The sequence below is a fragment of the Lethenteron reissneri genome, unplaced genomic scaffold, assembly GCF_015708825.2.
Source record: "Lethenteron reissneri isolate LAM-NWPU_2019-01 unplaced genomic scaffold, ASM1570882v1 scaffold_448, whole genome shotgun sequence".
Taxonomy (NCBI): Eukaryota; Metazoa; Chordata; class Hyperoartia; order Petromyzontiformes; family Petromyzontidae; genus Lethenteron; species Lethenteron reissneri.
The window spans coordinates 15,383-37,500 of NW_026891970.1; the positions used below are offsets into that span (position 1 = coordinate 15,383).

At 50.0% G+C, this 22,118-nt stretch overlaps 1 protein-coding gene across 1 annotated transcript in view; it reads right to left on the reverse strand.

Annotated features, from left to right (window-relative positions):
• Nucleotides 1-3,322: 3,322 nt before the first annotated feature.
• LOC133339857 (zinc finger E-box-binding homeobox 2-like) overlaps nucleotides 3,323-22,118 on the reverse strand; it is a 29,759-nt gene continuing 10,963 nt past the window's right edge. Inside the window, exon 8 of the mRNA XM_061547988.1 lies at nucleotides 3,323-3,336. Coding sequence (XP_061403972.1) covers nucleotides 3,323-3,336 — 14 coding nt within the window. The remainder of the gene's footprint in view (nucleotides 3,337-22,118) is intronic.

Genomic DNA, 22,118 nt, shown 5'->3' on the forward strand with positions numbered 1-22,118 from the left:
AGACCAAAGATGCTCAGCATGCAGAAAGACACGAAGCTATTGTGAAACCCAATTGTGTTATTCCTTTTCACTCACATCACGATGTGATACATCAAGGTGGTCAGACTTAAATCAAATTTCATTATATGCATGAATGTGCTGTATCTCAATGGGGGCCTCATTGTTAAAGGTCATAAAGCAATAAATAAATCGCAAAGATCCGTGATACATTCTAGATTTGAAGCTTTCGTGGCTGCAAGGATTCATATTCTTTGTTTTTTTCGGTAAAGTCACGTAGGTAAAAAATTAATAAAAGTAAAATAAAAATCACAACGTTTCGGAGGCAACACAAGCTTCCGTCTTCAGGTGGAACCGTCGTGATTTTTATTTTATTTTACTTTTATTAATAAAAAATTTTTACCTACGTGACTTTACCGAAAAAACCCAAAGATTATGACTATCCGTGATACAGTTCAAATCAATTCCATTAACACTTATAATGAATCCCAGCGACCTCAGACGGTTGAACAAAAGGCAGAAATTATATTAAAGCTCGTTAATAAATAATGCAATGAAATGGGTGGGTGGGTGTGATGATTACATTAAACAAACTCGCCAAACGCATTGCACGAACACCGCCCCGTGCGATGTAAAAGCACACAGACAGGGGAGTGACATCCTCTTTTTATTACACGCTTTTATTTAACTCACTCAGTCTGTTGTATCCTCCAAAAAACATCTTCTCTAATAACTCAAATTTTACCCACTTCCCAAAGTGCTATCGACTGCAAACTTGAAATACATACGTCATACTGATGACAACACGATATTCTATCATAAAACATCCAAAACACATTTTTAAACATTTTACACGCTTTTATGTAACTCACTCAGTCTGTTGTATCCTCCAAAAAACGTCTTCTCCAACTCATAATTTTACCCACTTCCCAATGTGCTATCGACTGCAAACTTGAAATATCTACGTCATACTGATGACAACACGATATTCTATCATAAAACATCCAAAACATATTTTTAAACATTTTACACGCTTTTATGTAACTCACTCAGTCTGTTGTATCCTCCAAAAAACGTCTTCTCCAACTCATAATTTTACCCACTTCCCAATGTGCTATCGACTGCAAACTTGAAATATCTACGTCATACTGATGACAACACGATATTCTATCATAAAACATCCAAAACATATTTTTAAAACATTTTACACGCTTTTATGTCACTCACTCCGTCGGTTGTTGTATCCTCAAATCTTGAAACTCACTTTTAACCGTCTTCACAATGTCGTATCGACTGCAAACTTGGCATAGGTACGTCATACCGATGACAATACTATATTCTATCATTAAACATAACTTCAACATCCGCGAAGCTCCTTCTCAAGATGTGAAATATTCGGTGCCCTTGGCAGCTTTGCATCCCGGGTGAGCGCGCAATCTCCATTTCGCCCCCGCCCCATCAGGCGAAGTTCCAGTTGATTTTGTCGAGTCGAGGCTGAGAAGTCGAGAGACCACGAGGGAGTTGCGTTTGTCGGAGCGAGCGGCGGCCCCGATGTTCCCCAAAAATACGACAGCTTTATTGAGATACCCGATAAGCTCGTCCCTAGCTACCGACAGGCCATGTGACCATTCAGAAGAACTCGCAGAGCATTACAGGACTCCTCATTTATCCACGAGATTATAACATCGGAGGGGAACCACGGTGGATAGATGTTGATTACCTCTCCTGGTGTACAGGAGGTCGTGGGTTTGATCTCGACCCTGACGACGCCTGCTGCTGTATGTTTGGAGTTTGAGTGTCTCTCATCATCATGGTGGCTAGCAGATGTTGATTACCTCGCCTGGTGTACAGGAGGTCGTGGGTTTGATCTCGACCCTGACAACGCCTGCTGCTGTATGTTTGGAGTTTGAGTGTCTCTCATCATCATGGTGGCTAGCAGATGTTGACTATCTCGCCTGGTGTACAGGAGGTTGTGGGTTTGATCTCGACCCTGACGACGCCTGCTGCTGTATGTTTGGAGTTTGAGTGTCTCTCATCATCATGGTGGCTAGCAGATGTTGATTACCTCGCCTGGTGTACAGGAGGTCGTGGGTTTGATCTCGACCCTGACGACGCCTGCTGCTGTATGTTTGGAGTTTGAGTGTCTCTCATCATCATGGTGGCTAGCAGATGTTGACTATCTCGCCTGGTGTACAGGTGGTCGTGGGTTTGATCTCGACCCTGAAGACGCCTGCTGCTGTATGTTTGAAGTTTGAGTGTCTCTCATCATCATGGTGGCTAGCAGATGTTGACTATCTCGTCTGGTGTACAGGAGGTTGTGGGTTTGATCTCGACCCTGACGACGCCTGCTGCTGTATGTTTGGAGTTTGAGTGTCTCTCATCATCATGGTGGCTGGAAGATGTTGACTATCTCACCTGGTGTACAGGAGGTTGTGGGTTTGATCTCGACCCTGACGACGCCTGCTGCTGTGTTTGGAGTTTGAGTGTCTCTCATCATCATGGTGGCTAGCAGATGTTGACTATCTCGCCTGGTGTACAGGAGGTCGTGGGTTTGATCTCGACCCTGACGACGCCTGCTGCTGTATATTTGGAGTTTGCGCATCTCTCTCTCCATGGTTGTGTGGATTTTTTTCACGGCACCCTCCGGCTTTTCCCTTCCATGTGCATTGGCCGCTGCTATAAAAGTCCACGTGATAAGCCACCTCATTCGGCGAGGTCGCTTTCGGAAAAAAAGACCTCTATCTCAGTGGGCCTTGCCTGGTGAAATATATAGTAAACAGTTAGTAAGTCACATGACCAAGACGTACAATTCCGCAGGCTGCAATTGACAAGACCCAGGGGGTTGGCAGCCTGACGCGTCGGAGCTGCATGCGGCCCTTTAAGGACTGCTTTGTGACGTCATTCATCACGTGCATTGAGGCTCTTTAAGGACTGCTTTGTGGCGTCATTCATCACGTGCATTGAGGCTCTTTAAGGACTGCTTTGTGACGTCATTCATCACGTGCATTGAGGCTCTTTAAGGACTGCTTTGTGACGTCATTCACCACGTGCATTGAGGCTCTTTAAGGGTTGCTTTGTGATGTCATTCATCACGTGCATTGAGGCTCTTTAAGGGTTGCTTTGTGACGTCATTCATCACGTGCATTGAGGTACAGTTCTCGCAATCATCCATAAGTTGAGTTTTGCCGGGAGAAAAGCGCCGAGTAGTTAAGACTTGAGTTCTTGCCGAGGCAGACTTAAGTATCGCTGAAAGTTTTCCTCGACGCTTTTTCATTTTCGAGTCACTTGCAGAATAAAGGACTTGGAGAAGTCGTACTGCACTGAGCTAAGAGTTGTGAGCTGAGACGTGGAACAGGTGGAGATTTGAGTCGTCGCACACCGATAGAGTGCCCGAGCGACAGGCTGTAAAAGTTGTTGGTTAAGCCCAGTGACTTGACGTTGTATTTGGTGGAGAGGCCAGGGGAGAGGGGGGGGGGTCACGTGCAGGCTGCTGCTACAGGCAGCGTGCTGGGCCCGACACGCCGCGTTTGAATGTTGAAGCGAGATTCATCGATGTCGTCACGATTGACAATACAAACCCCTAGACAACTAGAGAGCCAGTAACAAGTCGCGATACACTTTGTGCACAATCGAAAATAATCATAAACATACATATTAGTCAAGAATATAAATCACAACAATAATACTCTTTGGTTCTTTCGGTAGTCACGTAGGTATAAAATAAAATGTGTTGCGCCCGAAACGTGACTTTACTGAAAGAACCAAAGAGTATGGATTCTTGCAGTCACGAAAACTTCAAATAACAATAATAACACACACAACAAACACGTTTTTGTAATGACACATCTAACATTACATTGCACAATCAACATTTCTGAAAACTTTCGAATTTTCACAATGCAATTATGAAAATTACAATGGGTCTCTGTGGGAGTCTATGGGTCTCTGTATGATGAGTTTACGGGTCTTTGTGTCTATGGGTGTTTGTGAATCTATGGGTCTCTGTGTGACGAGTCGATGGTCTCTGTGGTGAGTCTATGGGTCTCTGTATGAGTCTATGGGTCTCTAAATGATGAGTCTATGGGTCTCTGTGGTGAGCCTATGGGTCTCTGTATGAGTCTATGGGTCTGAGTATATGGGTCTCTGTATGACGAGTCTATGGCTCTTGTGTCTATGGGTCTCTAAATGATGAGTCTATGGATTTGTGTGATTAGTCTATGAATATCTGCGTGATGAATCTATTGGTCTGCGTTATGAGTCTATGGGTCTCTTTGTGAGTCTATGGGTCTCTGTATGAGTCTATGGGTCTGTGAGTATATGGGTCTCTGTATGACGAGTCTATGGCTCTGCGTGAGTCTATGGGTCTCTAAATGATGAGTCTATGGATTTGTGTGATTAGTCTATGGGTATCTGCATGATGAATCTATTGGTCTGCGTTATGAGTCTATGGGTCTCTTTGTGAGTCTATGGGTCTCTGTGTGAGTCTATGTGTATGTGTGATTAGTCTATGGGTATCTGCGTGATTAATCTATTGGTCTGTGTGACAAGTCTATGGGTCTCTTTGTGAGTCTATGGGTCTCTGTGTGAGTCTAAGGGTATGTGTGATTAGTCTATGGGTATCTGCGTGATGAATCTATTGGTCTGCGTTATGAGTCTATGGGTCTCTTTGTGAGCCTATGGGTCTCTATGTTACATTATACACTAGTGAGTGGGTGGGTGGCCAGCAATACGGCTGAACGCATTTGTCTCCCTAGGGGGCAATGTTTACAAACCGCACCAGGTATACAGTATATATACTTATATTTACGCGATTTATAAGTCCCCCCCCCAAAAAAAAAAAGAAAACGGCGCACAAATGGATCCCTGGAATATGGCCAAAGTCCTTTTCCAGTTTACTAAACACATTATTTTTCCCCGCTAATGCCGACCAAGCTAAATGACCCCTTTTTCAGAAGCGACGGGGTCATCACAAGCGACAATCTCTATTTTCATCCTCCTGCTTCACGCAGACTCCATCCACCAGGAGGTCGCCACCTGGAGTCGAACCCTGACCTTCACGCTTCACCGTTGTCTCTTCTTCACACTTCACCATCACTCCTGGCCACGTAGCGAAGTTGTCATTTTCTTCCGATTCTTGTTTTATGAAAGATGGACTCATGGGAGCAGCACTTTGACCATCGCAAGTAGATTTCACCCTCTCATGGACCTTCTCATGGATCCCTGGAATGTGGCCAAAGTCCTTTTCCAGTTCACTAGACAAACACATTTTTTTTTTCCCGGTAATGCCAACCAAGCTGAAATGACCCCTTTTTCAAAAGCAACGGGGTCATCACAAGTGATAATCTCGATTCTCATCCTCCTTCTTCAAGCCGACTCCATCCACCAGGTCGCCACCTGGAGTCGAACCCTGACCTTCACGCTTCACCGTTGTCTCTTCTTCACACTTCACCATCACTCCTGGCCACGTAGCGAAGTTGTAATTTTCTTCCGGTTCTTGTTTTATGCGAGATGGACTCATGGGAGCAGCACTTTGACCATCGCAAGTAGATTTCACCCTCTCATGGATCTTCTCATGCTTCTTTCGTTGTCCTGAATCAATAAACCCTTTCCCACACACGGTGCACTTGAATGGCTTCTCGCCCGTGTGCTTTCTCTGATGAATCCGAAGATAGTTTGAGTAGACAAATGCCTTCATGCACACGGTGCACTTGTAGGGCTTCTCACCCGTGTGTGTTCTCTGATGATTTTGAGGAGTTTCTATACGGCTAAATGCCTTCATGCACACAGTGCACTTGTAGGGCTTCTCACCCGTGTGCGTTCTCTGGTGAACGCGAAAATATGATGAATGTACAAATGTTTTCTCGCAGATGGCGCACTTGAATGGCTTTTCCCCCGTGTGTGTTCTCTGATGATATTTTAAATATTGTAAACGAGCAAATGCCTTCCCACACGTGGTGCACTTGAATGGTTTTCGCCCGTGTGTGTTCTCTCATGCAGCTTGAAGTGTCCAGTGTGATCCGTGCTGTAGGCACACCGGTCGCATTGATGCCTTTTAGCACGGGGCTCTGTTGAGGGCTTCTCCATGCGATCGACTCTGCAAATATACCTTACACTTAATTTGGAGCTTTCGTGACTGCAGGAATTATTCTTTGGTTCTTTCGGTAAAGTCACGTATAAAGATAAATAATAACTTAAATTAAATACTAGCATACAAAAGTTTTGATTGCAACACAAGCAATCATCATCAGGTATAAATTAAATAGAAACACAAATCTAGTATACTTAGAAATGTAATCTAATATAACAGAGAGTCGGATAACATAACAGTCAACACCCTATCTGGTTGAGAGATTAAATCTCTCTTTCAAATTTAGCATTCTCAGGAAGAACGTAATCAACCAGGTAGGGTGTTGACTGTTATGTTATCCGACTCCCTGTTGTATTACATTACATTTCTAAGTATACTAGATTTGTTTTTCTATTTAATTCATACCTGATGATGATTGCTTGTGTCCCAATCGAAACGTCGTATGCTAGTATTTAATTCAATTTAATATTTTATCTTTATATGTGACTTTACCGAAAGAACCAAAGAATTATACCTTACGCGTTACACACAACATGAAATCGACTGCAGATATAGCTTACACGTTACAACATGCACACACGCACTACAGAGACATCCCCCGTGTGCAGGGAGCCCCCCCCCCCTGCATCCCTCCTCCCTGGCTCCTCCCCCTTCTCACCCTACTATATAAGAGCGTGTCACTAAGAGTTCCCTGCTCACGGCAGTGATTGTGCTCTGGTTGTCCCACCTGATGACGGAAGCTTGTGTTGCCTCCGAAACGTCGTGATTGAATTATTTTCATATTCTTGGTTCTTTCGGTAAAGTCACGGAGAAGGGAAATAATAAAATAAAACTATAAATATATGATAGCTTGTGTTGCAGTCGAAACGTCATGAGAATTTTAATTGTTTTATATTTATATTATTTTATTATTTCCCTTCTATGTGACTTTACCTAAAGAACCAAAGAGTATACATCTCCAGATATTAAGAGAAAAGTTATTTCATTCGTGAATGATATTATTTCTTGTTAGCCTTGTAAAAAATACATTTTATTATATCTTTTTCATCTACGTGACTTTACCTAAAGAACCAAAGAGTATAGACCTCCAGATATTAAGAGAAAAGTAATTTCATTCGTGAATGATGAATATTATTTCTTGTTAGCCTTGTAAAAAATACATTTTATTATATTTTGTTCATCTACGTGACTTTACCTAAAGAACCAAAGAGTATTGACCTCCAGAGATTAAGTGAAAAGTAATTTCATTCGTGAATGATGAATTTTATTTCTTGTTAGCCTTATTAAAAAAAACATTTTTTCATCTATGTGACTTTACCTAAAGAACCAATAAAAACAGATGTTATTATAATTTGTAATAATTAAATAATAATAAAATTCTCATTATTTTTACTAATTAAAGAATTATAAAGATATTAAGAGAAAAGTAAAAAATAAAAACATTTTATTATTTTTCTTTAACTTTGTTTTCCTTTTGTAAATATTACTGGGGGGGGGGGGGGGGGGCACAGCATCTTGTAGTACAGGGGCCTACACAATCTTAATCCGGCCTTGCCCATGTGCAGCCTTCATTGTGTTGGGGCAGTGAGTGAGAGTGGGATTGTCAGTGTGTGAGTGTAAGTTTGTCAGTGTGTGTGAGATTGTCAGTGAGTGTGAGATTGTGAGTGTGTGAGTGAGTGTGAGATTGTCAGTGTGTGAGAGTGAGATTGTCAGTGAGTGTGGGATTGTCAGTGTGTGAGAGTGAGTGATTGTGAGATAGTGAGTGTGAGATAGTGAGTGAGTGTGTCAGTGTGAGTGTGTGTGAGATAGTGAGTGTGTGAGTGAGTGTGAGATTGTCAGTGTGTGAGTGTGAGAGTGAGTGAGATAGTGAGTGTGTGAGAGTGAGTGAGTGATTGTGAGATAGTGAGTGTGAGATAGTGAGTGTGTGAGTGTGTCAGTGTGAATGTGTCAGAGTGAGAGTGTAAGTGTGTAAGAGTGTGAGAGATAGTGAGTGAGAGTGTGTGAGTGAGTGTGAGATTGTCAGTGTGTGCGTGTGTGAGATTGTGAGTGAGTGAGTCAGTGTGTGAGATAGTGTGTGAGAGTGTAAGAGTGAGTGTCATTGTGAGTGAGATAGTGAGTGAGATTGTGAGCTTGTGAGAGAGTGAGATTGAGTGTGAGTGTGGTGAGTGAGTGAGTGTGAGATTGTGAGTGAGTGTGTAAGAGTGAGTGTGAGTGATTGAGATAGTGAGTGTGAGATTGTGAGTGCGTGATTGTGAGTGTGAGTGAAATAGTGAGTGAGAGTGAGTGAGAGTGAAATAGTGAGTGAGAGTGTAAGAGTTTAAGAGTGAGTGATAGTGAGTGAGAGTGTGTAAGTGTGAGTGAGAGTGAGTGTGTCAGTGAGAGATAGTGAGTGAGAGTGAGTGAGAGATTGTCAGAGTGAGTGTAAGTGTGTAAGAGTGAGAGATTGTGAGATAGTGAGTGAGAGTGTGAGTGTGTAAGTGTGAGTGAGTGTAAGAGTGTAAGAGTGAGTGTAAGTGTGTAAGAGCTAGTGAGTGAGAATGTGAGTGTGTGAGAGTGAGTGAGATTGTGAGTAAGAGTGTGTGAGAGTGAGTGAGATTGTGAGTGTGTAAGTGTGAGATAGTGAGTGTGTAAGTGTGTAAGAGTGAGTTAGTGAGTGATTGTGGTGACACTGACCGCTGTCGAATCGCCGTCATGCTCGAGGCCGCCATCTTGTCCCCCTCACGACTCTAAAATGGCCGCCAGCGAGGAGGGGGAGGAGCCAGAAAATTTGGCGGGAAAACAAACCGCCGCGTCACGTGACAGGCGAGACACTCAACTGTGATTGGCTCCAAGGCGGAGAGAGATTTTTTTTTATTTTTTAGAGGAAAACTTTTTTTGTACCGTACGTACGACTAATTACTAAACTCGCCATCAACACTAAACACTCGCGTTGGCATTCGAGCGATCTACATAAACAAAGTGAAAAATGTATTGGTTATGTAAATTATCAGAAATCTCATACAGTATAAGGTACATAAAAATGACCCAAATGAGATGTTGACTGGTAATTACATCTCAAACACAGCTGTCAACAGTGACAGAGCATGCTTGCCAACAAGGGCATTCAACTAATTTTGATAACGTGGAAGTGTTATGCAGAAGCGAATTATTACTGGCCAAGACTAATTAGAGAATCAATCGAAATTGAGAAAAATACAAATAATTTCAACCGCTGTGATAGCTACAGAGTCAGCACAGCCTGGAAGCGCTTGCAGGGGATTACACTTTATATATTGGTGCTTATCCTCAGAGCCACGAGTGGAAATTTCGCATTCCTACGGTGGATCAAATGATGTTTAGTCCGATCAATAATTCCCAATGGGTAGTTCATCAACTGTTGCACTGTTGCATAGTGCAGCAGTGGCCAATTGCATTCCTACGGTGGATCAAATGATGTTTAGTCCGATCAATAATTCCCAATGGGTAGTTCATCAACTGTTGCATAGTGCAGCAGTGGCCAATCACATTCCTACGGTGGATCAAATGATGTTTAGTCCGATCAATAATTCCCAATGGGTAGTTCATCAACTGTTGCACTGTTGCATAGTGCAGCAGTGGCCAATCGCATTCCTACGGTGGATCAAATGATGTTTAGTCCGATCAATAATTCCCAATGGGTAGTTCATCAACTGTTGCACTGTTGCATAGTGCAGCAGTGGCCAATCGCATTCCTACGGTGGATCAAATGATGTTTAGTCCGATCAATAATTCCCAATGGGTAGTTCATCAACTGTTGCACTGTTGCATAGTGCAGCAGTGGCCAATCGCATTCCTACGGTGGATCAAATGATGTTAGTCCGATCAATAATTCCCAATGGGTAGTTCATCAACTGTTGCACTGTTGCATAATGCAGCAGTGGCCAATCGCATTCCTACGGTGGATCAAATGATGTTTAGTCCGATCAATAATTCCCAATGGGTAGTTCATCAACTGTTGCACTGTTGCATAGTGCAGCAGTGGCCAATCGCATTCCTACGGTGGATCAAATGATGTTTAGTCCGATCAATAATTTCCAATAGGTAGTTCATCAACTGTTGCACTTTGGCAAGAGTGCAGAAGCTGGGCAATCGCGAGGCTGCGAATCCAGATCTTGGTCACGGAATGACTCGACTTTTACAGGGTCAATACATCGGGAAGCATCTTTTTAAAATCCTTTATATAAAGTTCACTTGCTTGCTTGCTTAGGACCGTGCAAATCTTTCGGTCGTGTTTTAACCCACTCCCCGTGATCCAATCGAGCTGACATTTTGCACAGACTCGTTGTGCGTGACAATTAATGTTCGTGAAATTTTTTTTCACAAATTTTACACTTTTTAGGGAATTTTTTTAAAAATATTTCATTACCAATTGCTTAATGCTGCCATGCAATCATCTGACCCATAGGTGGCAGCCATCTCAAGCCAGAGGACGAGAGGACTCTAGTAGTCGCCACACATATAAAGGATTTATAGTGAAAAACTTTGTTTTTACGGGTTTACTTGTTTAAATCCTTTATATTAAGTTCGCTTGCTTGCTTAGGACCGTGCAAATCTTTCGGTCGTTTTTTAACCCACTTCCCGTGATCCAATCGAGCTGACATTTTCCACACAGACTCGTTGTGCGTGACAATTAATGTTTGTGAAATTTTTTTCCCAAAATTTTACACTTTTTAGGACAAAAATATTATATTTAATTACCAATTGCTTAATGGTGCCATGCAATCATCTGACCCATAAGTGACAGCCATCTCAAGCCAGAGAACGAGAGGACTCTAGTAGCCGCCACACATATAAAGGATTTATCGTGAAAAACTTTGTTTTTACGGGTTCATTTTTTGGTGGTGAAGTCAGCAGCGGTTGTACTTGAGGAAGACTTAGCCCCTGTCGTGGGATGGCTGCGATGCCCACCGCTCGCTCAGTGCCGTCAACACATCGGGGTGGGAAACCTTTTGTGACCGTTTGAAAGAAGTTTCAGGTCGTAGAATCGGACACAGCGCCCGGTGGCTGGGGCACAGATTGCCCATCAAAAAGTTGTAATTTTAAAAATCATCTCTCGGGGGGGTCGATAAAGCGAGTACTACTTTGTGGAAAGCCAACAGAGGTTGTCCTGTACCGGTGTTTTTCACTCATTCTCATAGGGGGGGACCACTTTCGCCATGAAGGCATCATCAGTGTGGTGAGGGCCGCCACACGCTTGAAACCATTTGGGATTTCGACAGCAGCATGATTGGGGGGGGGGGGGGGGGTGTGTTTTCACATTTGCGTCATGTCGCTGGTGGCCTTGCGATGAAGAAGTCTGCGGCCTATACAATACACCCACCCTGCTGCTGCTGTGGCAATGTGCACATGTCCCACCACCGACTCACAGCTCTGCAGGCACATGATGTATCTATTGTTTTGAATTATTATTAGATGGGACACTGCCCCAGAGGTCGCAAACGGGTTTTGTTTCCTTACCCGTACCTGGCCGCACCAGGGTCGCGAACGGCTACCCGTACCCGGTCGGGTACGGGTAGCCGGGTATCGGGTAGGGTACGGGTATCGGGTACCCGGTTGCGACCTCTGCACTGCCCCAACGCTCATTCGAGTGCAACAATCACACTAGCCTTGAACGTGGGCTGACTCACAGAGCCGCGCTGTGAGCACCCCACGGCCCCCAGTCAAAGTCGCTCTAACCACGACGCTTCGAGCCGGTGAGCACCCGGGTGAGGGTTGACAATCAACACCTGGGGGTGGTGTGAAGAGAACGAGGTGGGTCCGTGCAGTGGCTCGTTCGTCGAGGGCGAGACTAAGCTGTCTCGGGTGTGGACCAATCAACTTCAAGGACAGTGGATACACTATCAGAGTTGTGTGTTTTGTTTGCATTCTGACTGCAGGTATTGTGGTCTATGCAAACATGGCAACATGTAAAAAAGGTGTCAGTTTTGTTGCCAGATAGAAGGGTACAAAAAACAATTCTATTTTTTACTGGCAAATGAGGTTCTGTGGGGGTCGCTAGCCCCCGAGATCCCTCCCTCGATAACGCTAACGGCCGGGCTAGCATCATCAATCGCCCCCCCGCTGCTAAGCGAACCGCTGCTAAGTTCCTCACCTATGGTGTGGGAGCCGTCGCCCGCGGATTCCCCTCCACCGCGGGTCCGCGTAATGGGCATGGTTAATTACCGATTAGTATTCTGCCCCTCTCTACTATGATACTTCCCTTTCCTAATCGCGCGCCTGCAACCCACGCGGGGCGAACGCACGCACGCCCACACACACGCCGCTCCGCGCACTCCAACTCAACTCACGTTATACTCGCGCACCTGTATCACACACGGAGCGAACACACGCGACACCCACTCTCTCACCGCTCTGCGCAGCGCTCCCCCGAGGCGAGCCGCAGCACCACAGAATCACTGCGTACCCACGCGCAACCCGCGCGCTCAGCTCCGCGCAGCGCTCACTCACGTGGCGAACCACTGTGCACACAGCGCACCCACACGCTCACACCGCACGACAAGATCACGCGAGACCACGCTTCGCTATTAATGATTTATTATATGCTACCTGCGAATTGATGTGGAATCAGTGAGTCGACGAGGCTGGCCTATTCCACTAAACCTGTACCTATTCCCTATTTATCGGCTTACGATACCCTACTTCACCTCCCCACTCACTGCTTGGTGCCCGCGGAGGTTCGCTGCTCTCTGCGCTAACAGCGTACCTCGATGCGTCGCACGGACGTCCGGGTCGCTGGCTGGAAGTCCTGCTGGTCCGCTGGCCTGGAGAGAAGGGGCTATTTTCCCTCTGCGCCCCTCTATTTATCCTCCCTACCTCAAAGGGGATGCTGCGCTAAACAATGGGCTCGCGATCCTCTGGCACGCGCACGGCGGTTCTGGGCGCTGTTGATATGCTAATCAGTGTGCCGCGTGCAAGGCGTAAATCCTACTTAATCCCTTACCCTCCCTAACAATGGGGCCTGCGCGCTCAAGCGCAATTATCCCAACCCTCCATGACTATGCGCAACAGCCCCTGTGACCCCGCTATTCATGCTGTCCCGTGCCTCCCCTGCTCGCCCCGTCGACCCGTGGGAGTGTGTGTGGGGGGAAATGCGCCTCAACCGCGGTGGCCGAATGCCCCACGCCGCGACCACACCATATTAAGGCCGGCCGCAGCGCCGCGGTGCCACGTAGCACGGGGGAGGTCATCCAATCCCCTGATCGCCGGAAACCGTGAGAATTAATCCCGATAAGGGTCTCTCGGATAAAAACCGGTCGGCCAGGCGACCACCCCTCGGAGCTCTATGGGGGGGGGGAAATGAGTGCGGGTGTGTTCATGTGAGGTGAGGTGAGGGGGACGCGGGGTCGGCTCCGTTGCTTGGTGGTGGCGAGGTCGGGGATTTGGTGCCTGCCGAACGGCTTTGTGGCGGCGGCATCACATAGCCCCCCGAGGTGCCAGTCCCCGTCCCGGGTTGACTGGAGCACCTCGCTTGGGCCGCGCCCACGAGGAAACGTTGCGGGGTCCGGGGGATCCGTCCGGACCTGGTGGCTGGCCTCGGGGCGGGTGGTTCCGTCCTCTGTAGCTCCTGCGGCGGTCTCCTCCTCCACTCCAGCGGCTCTCCCCGTCCCCCGGCACCTGTGGGCTGGGGCACAAACTCAGCAGCGGAAGGGTTTAGTGGCCGTCGTCCGCGCCGTCTCCGGACTGGATCGGGGCGTCTCGGGGACCAGGCGGGGCCCATGTAGTGTGCGAGGCCCCCCAACACGAGGGGTGCGGGTACTCCGGAATTTCGGGGCTTTCGGGTGACGGAGTCCTCTCTCGCCGGGGCCGCTTTCCATGGTTTTAAGCGGCGGACATTGACCACCGTCTCTCGACCCCTCTCCCCGCCGTAAATTAGTACCGTCCAGGGGGATATCTGCCGCACCACGGTCCAGGGTCCCCGCCAGTAGGTCGTCAGTTTCCCCACCTGCCCGGCCCCGACGCGAGGGGTGTGTAGCCACACCTTAGCGCCTGTCAGGAATAAGGGGGGTTCCATGCGGGGTCGGGTGCCCTGTTCCTGCCGCCGATGCGCGGCTTCCCCTTGCGGGTATGCTCGGCCTCGGGCTTCTCGCAGGGTCTCCAACAGGTGTTCCACGGGGCGGCTTCCCTCCTCCGGCTGGGGGGAAGGGACGCCGAATAGCAGATCTGCGGGTAAACGAGACTCACGGCCGAACATCATTAAAAACGGGGTTTGTCCCGTCGACGTGTGTACGGTGGTGGCGTAGGCGAAAAGGGCGTAGGGGAGGTGTTCGTCCCAATCCCGTTGATTTGCGGCCGCCATACGTTTGAGTTTCCCCGCTAGGGTCTGATTCATGCGCTCTACCATACCGTTCGCTTGGGGGTGATACGCTGTGGTTCGGTCCTTCTGGATTCCGAATTCTCGGCACAGTGCCTGGAACAGCTCGGCCTCGAACTCGCTACCCTGGTCGGTGAGGACTCGTTCCGGGATCCCGTGCTTGAGTACGTAATGTTCTACGAATGCCCGGGCCACCACCAAGGCCGTTTTATCAGGGATGGCCACTGCCACGGGGTAGCGGGTGAAATACTCTACTGCGACTAGAATATACCGGTTGCCTCGATGGGATCGTGGGAATGGCCCCTGTAGATCGATCCCGACCAGCTGATTCGTGCGGCTGACGCGGAACGGCCTTAGGGGTACCTGGTATCGTGCCGGTTTCGGCCCGCACTGCTGACAGGCGCGGCAGCCCTGTACCCAGGCCGCCACGTCTTGTGCCAATTTGGGCCAGAGATACTGGCGACGCAGGGTCTCTCGAGTGCGTCGTTCCCCATCGTGGCCCCCGAGTGGGTGGTCATGCACCAGCCGTAGCAGCTGGGGTCGCACCTGGGCAGGAACACAGATGCACCCCGGCTGGCCGGCCTCGGTTAACTCCCGTACCACTCCGTTCTGCACACACAACCGGGCATACAAACCGCTCCAGGGTCCTGGTAGGGCGCTCTTTTCCTCCCGCAGTGCCGCCTCCACGGCCGCCAGATCCGGATCTCGCTGCTGGGTCTGTCTCAGCTGCTCGTCGTTCAGGCCCGGGAAGGCGCAGCCGACGTCCTCCCGGATCCGTCCGATCGGGTCCCGAGCCGCGGGTCCCGCGCTTGCCGGGCGGTCGACGGGATCCTCGGTGCCACCTGTGAGGGTCTCTGTGGCGCACACTGCACTCTCTCTCGCTGGGGGGGGGTCAGTGGCCGCGGCCTCTCGGGGGTCCGTTGCCTGCCGGCAGCGTCCCCCCGTGAAACAGGGGCAGGCCTCCTCCGCCCTTGTCTCGGCGTACACCGTGGGCCGCCTCGACAAGGCGTCCGCGTTTGCATGCGTCCGGCCAGCCCGATACTCGATTTGCAGGTTGTACTCCTGCAACTGCGCCAACCAACGGGCCATCTGCCCCCGCGGCTCCTTGAATGTAAGAAGGAACTGAAGAGCATAATGGTCAGTGCGTACGCGACATCTCCTGCCGTACAAATACGGCCGGAACTGCTTACATGCGAAAATCACGGCGTACAACTCTTGGCGGGTCACGCAATAGTTCAGCTCGGCCCCACTCAAGGTCCGGCTGGCGTACGCGATGACTCGTTCCGTCCCATCCTGTACCTGTGACAACACCGCGCCCAGCCCGCTGCTGCAGGCGTCGGTGTCCAAAATAAAATCGGTGGTAAAATCGGGGAAAGCAAGGGTGGGGGCGTGGGTGAGGTGGTCTTTGAGAGTGGTGAAGGCCGTCTGGCAGGCCCCCGTCCACTGATAGGGGTGCTTAGGGGAAGTGAGTTGGGTGAGGGGGCGTGCAATCTCGCTGAATCCCTTTACAAATCGACGATAATAGGTGGCAAGCCCCAAAAATGATCTGATCTCCGTCAGATTCCTTGGCCGTGGCCACTCCACTACGGCGCGTACCTTCTCCGGATCGGTGTGCACGCCTGCCTCGCTGACGCGATGCCCGAGGTACCCCACCTCGCGTTGTGCGATGTAACACTTACGTGGCTTGAGCTTGAGATGAGCCGCTCGCAGTCGCTGGAACACCTCTCGAAGCCTGGACCAATGCTCAGACAAAGATCTACTGAACACTATCACATCGTCCAAGTAAATCAGGCACTGTTCCCATTGCAAGCCCCGCATCACCAACTCCATCAGCCGCTGGAACGTCGCGGGCGCATTGGTGAGTCCGAACGGGAGTACTCGAAACTCGAATAGCCCCATCGGGGTGGTGAATGCGGTTTTCGGCCGATCCTCCTCCGCCATCTCCACCTGCCAGTACCAGGACGCGAGATCGAGGGTGGAAAAATATCGCGCTCCGGCGAGGCTGTCGAAGGTGTCGTCGATGCGGGGTATAGGGAAGGCATCGCCGAGCGTGACTGCATTTAGTTTACGGTAATCGACGCAGAACCGTGTTGACCCATCCTTTTTCGTTACTAGTACCACCGGGGCTGACCAGGGGCTCGCCGAGGGCTGAATTATGTTATCGCGAAGCATGTCCCCAACTGCCTCTTTGATTTGGGCGCGTTCGGGTGCGCCCACTCGGTACGCAGGGAGTTTGATGGGTCGGGCTGCACCGGTGTCAATTTGGTGCTTAACAAGATCGGTCCGACCCACGTCCGAGTCGTGTTCACTGAATACGTCGGCATACTCCCGCAGTAACTCGCGCAGCCGATCGGCCTCTCCCTTAGGTAAATCCGCCCATGGTACATGTAACGCGTCGAGCAGGGGAACGACCTCGGCTCGGGGAGTCGGGCCGACTCGCCAGGCCAGGTCCTGGTCACCCTCAGGACGCCCGGGGTCCTCAGCCCAGAGTGCGAACACCGAGTCGTTAGAGTGGCGTGCGTGCAGGGGGTGTACTGTGGCTATCGGGGTGCGCCGTCGCAGTATCGTTGGGGTATTGTGGGGGTTAAACATCCGCATAAACAATCGGTCCCCATCTGCGTTTACCAACGTGGCGGATCCCACAACCCCATACCGTTTTGCCAACTCCGGGTGAGGAGTTAGCATTACCTCCCCTGATGGTCGGAGCGCGGGGTCGGTGGGGGATGTTGCCACCGGCACCAGCATCTCGGTGAGCGGGCCGATGGTGACTGCCGTCGCCAGGATAGCGGCCACAGGTGCAAAGCGGCGGCGCGTTGGTTCTCGTCCCAGGAACGGTATCCGCTCGCCGTTGCTCTCCATGGTGGCGCATCGCTGGCGGGGTTGCACGTTGAGTCCCAACCGTTCTAGGAGGTCGGTGCCTGCGATACACTCGTGACACAACGCACTCGACACGTAGAACTCCTGCGTGCACACCTGGCTGCCTATGCGGACCTCTAGGGTGGCTTTCCCCAGCAGCCCCATTCCGGCTCCGCTCGCAGTGTGCAGCGCGCGGTCCGGGGCCTGCAGGTGACGCACGTCGACCCCGATCGCGCTGCAGTGCGCTGCGCTCACGAGCGAGGCCACCGCCCCCGTGTCCAGTAGGATGCGGGTACGCACTCCGTTTACCTCCCCTTCCACCAGCGACGTGGCCCCCGTGATCCCCGCCACCAGCTCCCGCAGCCAGTCGCCAGGAGTCACCGTTTCCGTGGGCGTTGTTGCTGGAACCTGTGTGGAGATCACTCGCTCGCCATTATTCTCATTATCGTCTATTTGTATCGGGACCGCGTCGATTGCACCCCTAGTTGGTCCGCTCTCTAGGGGGCGTTGGAGTTTAACCCCCGCGTCTGTCTAGCTCGGGTGATTTCCGGACAATCCCTCACTAGATGCCCTCGGCGATCGCACATATAACATGCCCGGGGAGGGGGGGCGGTTCCGTAGCGGGTCCCCTGTCCGCTCCCTCCCCCCCCATTACGCCGCTGTCCACCCTCCGCCTCTAGTCGGGCTACCCTCCCAGATAACCCTCCCACCGTGGCGCGTAGGTCCCCCATTTCGGATCGGATGGTCTCAACGGAGGATTGCAGTTGGGTCATATTTTTATTCGTTTCCTCGCGTACCTGGGTTACCTGGCCGGAGACATCCTTTATACCCATTTGTATACCGGCAACCCATCCCGGGGTTGTCTCGCGGGACACTGGAGGCTCTCTTTCCCGGCCCCTTACCGTCCTCGCGAGCTCCTGTTCCTCCTCCTCGTCTTCCGAGAGCAGGCTCGCAATGGCGCGCTCTCGTCCCAGCCCCCGGAGCTGCGCGCGTTCGCTGTGAATTCTTTCACACTTACGTGCGCGCTCGACAAGGGTGTTAAAGGGAAGACGTGGGCAGCTCATGTCTGGCTGCCACCACGCCGTGCGAGACAAGTACCGCTGGATTTTCTCGGCGGCCAGTTCCTCAATAACATCAGTTGCGTACCCCGGGCGTGCGATCTTTGTTAACTCGCGCACATCCTCGGCGTAATCACGTAGATCTTCGCCAGGTTGGCGCCGGCGCGCCTCTAAGGCCGATTTTGCTTCCTCCTCGTCACGCGTGCCAAAACGCTGATCGAGTCGGCGCATCAGCTCCTCTAGCTGTGTCTGTGCGCTCGCGGGTAACGCTTCTACAAAATCGGCTGCCCGCCCATCAAGATTCATATTAAGTTGACGTACTGCCTGCGCGTCCGTCCATCCATTAATTTCCTTGGCCCCTAAGAGATTGCGGGCGAATGCCTTCCACGAAGAGGCCCCCCGGCCGGTAAATATTAGTCTTATTTTAGCGTGAGGTAACGCGGGGGTCCGTACCGCTTCCGACACCAATTTGTGGGGGTCGCTAGCCCCCGAGATCCCTCCCTCGATAACGCTAACGGCCGGGCTAGCATCATCAATCGCCCCCCCGCTGCTAAGCGAACCGCTGCTAAGTTCCTCACCTATGGTGTGGGAGCCGTCGCCCGCGGATTCCCCTCCACCGCGGGTCCGCGTAATGGGCATGGTTAATTACCGATTAGTATTCTGCCCCTCTCTACTATGATACTTCCCTTTCCTAATCGCGCGCCTGCAACCCACGCGGGGCGAACGCACGCACGCCCACACACACGCCGCTCCGCGCACTCCAACTCAACTCACGTTATACTCGCGCACCTGTATCACACACGGAGCGAACACACGCGACACCCACTCTCTCACCGCTCTGCGCAGCGCTCCCCCGAGGCGAGCCGCAGCACCACAGAATCACTGCGTACCCACGCGCAACCCGCGCGCTCAGCTCCGCGCAGCGCTCACTCACGTGGCGAACCACTGTGCACACAGCGCACCCACACGCTCACACCGCACGACAAGATCACGCGAGACCACGCTTCGCTATTAATGATTTATTATATGCTACCTGCGAATTGATGTGGAATCAGTGAGTCGACGAGGCTGGCCTATTCCACTAAACCTGTACCTATTCCCTATTTATCGGCTTACGATACCCTACTTCACCTCCCCACTCACTGCTTGGTGCCCGCGGAGGTTCGCTGCTCTCTGCGCTAACAGCGTACCTCGATGCGTCGCACGGACGTCCGGGTCGCTGGCTGGAAGTCCTGCTGGTCCGCTGGCCTGGAGAGAAGGGGCTATTTTCCCTCTGCGCCCCTCTATTTATCCTCCCTACCTCAAAGGGGATGCTGCGCTAAACAATGGGCTCGCGATCCTCTGGCACGCGCACGGCGGTTCTGGGCGCTGTTGATATGCTAATCAGTGTGCCGCGTGCAAGGCGTAAATCCTACTTAATCCCTTACCCTCCCTAACAATGGGGCCTGCGCGCTCAAGCGCAATTATCCCAACCCTCCATGACTATGCGCAACAGCCCCTGTGACCCCGCTATTCATGCTGTCCCGTGCCTCCCCTGCTCGCCCCGTCGACCCGTGGGAGTGTGTGTGGGGGGAAATGCGCCTCAACCGCGGTGGCCGAATGCCCCACGCCGCGACCACACCATATTAAGGCCGGCCGCAGCGCCGCGGTGCCACGTAGCACGGGGGAGGTCATCCAATCCCCATATCGCCGGAAACCGTGAGAATTAATCCCGATAAGGGTCTCTCGGATAAAAACCGGTCGGCCAGGCGACCACCCCTCGGAGCTCTATGGGGGGGGGGGAAATGAGTGCGGGTGTGTTCATGTGAGGTGAGGTGAGGGGGACGCGGGGTCGGCTCCGTTGCTTGGTGGTGGCGAGGTCGGGGATTTGGTGCCTGCCGAACGGCTTCGTGGCGGCGGCATCACAGTTCCAATGATGTAAATGCTTACCCCGAGCTCTCATACTCTGATGGTGCATTGTCTTTGAGTTGTAGCCTTTTGGCATCATCTGGTCCAACCCATGTGAGACTAGGCTCTAAGGAAAGCTGTCTCGGGTGTGGACCAATCAACTTCAAGGACAGTGCATACATTATCAGAGTTGTGTTTTGTTTGCATTACGACTGCAGGTATTGTGGTCTATGCAAACATGACTCCTTGTAAAAAAGGTCACAGTTTTGTTGCCAGATAGAAGGGTAAAAAAACAATTATCATGCTTCTGTTTACTTAATGGGAGAACGTTAACTTCGAACTCTGGATAAGCGCAAGAAATGGAAGTGTGCGTCTCTTGTCCTAAGAGAGGATCGCGCATACGGGAGTTGCACACCGACACCCCCTCGCCAGCATTGCAGAGCAATGCGATCATTACGATAAAGACGCTGAGATTTATTTCTGAGTTTTAATGTAGAAATTCAAGTCTTGGCAGCCTTGGCTGCGTCGGTAAACAAAATGTATTCAAATGGAAGCTCGTTAAAAACGGGGTTGTACATCCAGGAGAAATACACTGACGTTTGTCAAACAGCAACTTGCAAAGAGAACGCTAAAATACATCGCTAAAATACACCGCTAAAATAGTACGCGCAGTACAACGCAGGCCAGTGAGTGGTCTGGACGATTTGTTAAAATGTTACAAATATCTTGCTCAAACAGTATTAATACTGACTCATGTTCTGGCTGGCAATTGTAAACAACAACAACTTTAAATTTCGATTTCAAGCTTTCGTGACTGCAGGGATTCATCTTCTTGGTTCTTTCGGTAAAGTCACGTAGAAGGGAAATAATAAAATAATAAAAATAAAACTATAAAATAATTTTCACGACGTTTCGGCCACAGCGCAAGCAGCCGTCCTCAGGTGAAGAACAGGTCTGTCGGAAAGACAGCGTCTGAATGAACAGGTCTGTCGGAAAGACAGTCGGAAAGACAGACCTGTTCATTCAGACGCTGTCTTTCCGACAGACCTGTTCTTCACCTGAGGACGGCTGCTTGCGTTGTGGCCGAAACGTCGTGAGAATTATTTTATTATGTTTTATTTTTATTATTTTATTATTTCCCTTCTACGTGACTTTACCGAAAGAACCAAGAAGAACAACAACAACGTCATTCTACTTGCATGTAAAACGGAATGAATAAACTACAGAGATGACAACGTGTAAACAAACAAACAAACACCGCAGCTTCAGAGAGACGACAACAACCGAGGAGGAATTGCACAAACAGTGTAAACTACACAAGCTGCATGCTATGTCAAATAACACTGCGTGAAAGTTTAGCAGAATACTTTTATCTTTTCAAGACTAGCGAAAGCAAACCTTTAACATTGTAAACATTGAGTAACGCTGCTTTTGTAAAAGACGGCACTGGTAGAAAACTTATTCTTTTTTAAAGTGTGCACATAAAAGGCTTTTTCCAGATCGTTCTTGTATCTTCCATCTACAGATGTTCCTAATCATAGCATTATCTATCCACATTTAACATGCCCATTCCTAACTCCGTTTTCCACCTCTTTGCAATCATTTTAATACGAAAAAACACCTCGCCCCTAGTACCCACTCATTCCAACAGCATTTCAGTTAGTCCAGAAACACCTTTGCTCAAAAAACATCCTGCATCCACAAAACACATTTCAGGCACGGCAGTGGTCTGCTTGCGACGCATTTGTTCTCAGAGCGACCGGCGAGTTATCACGAGTCAAAGCATCGTTAATTTTGGAGCTTTCGTGACTGCAGGAATTATTCTTTGGTTCTTTCGGTAATGTCACGTCTGAAGATAAAATAATAAATTAATTAATAGCATACTACGACGTTTCGATTGCAA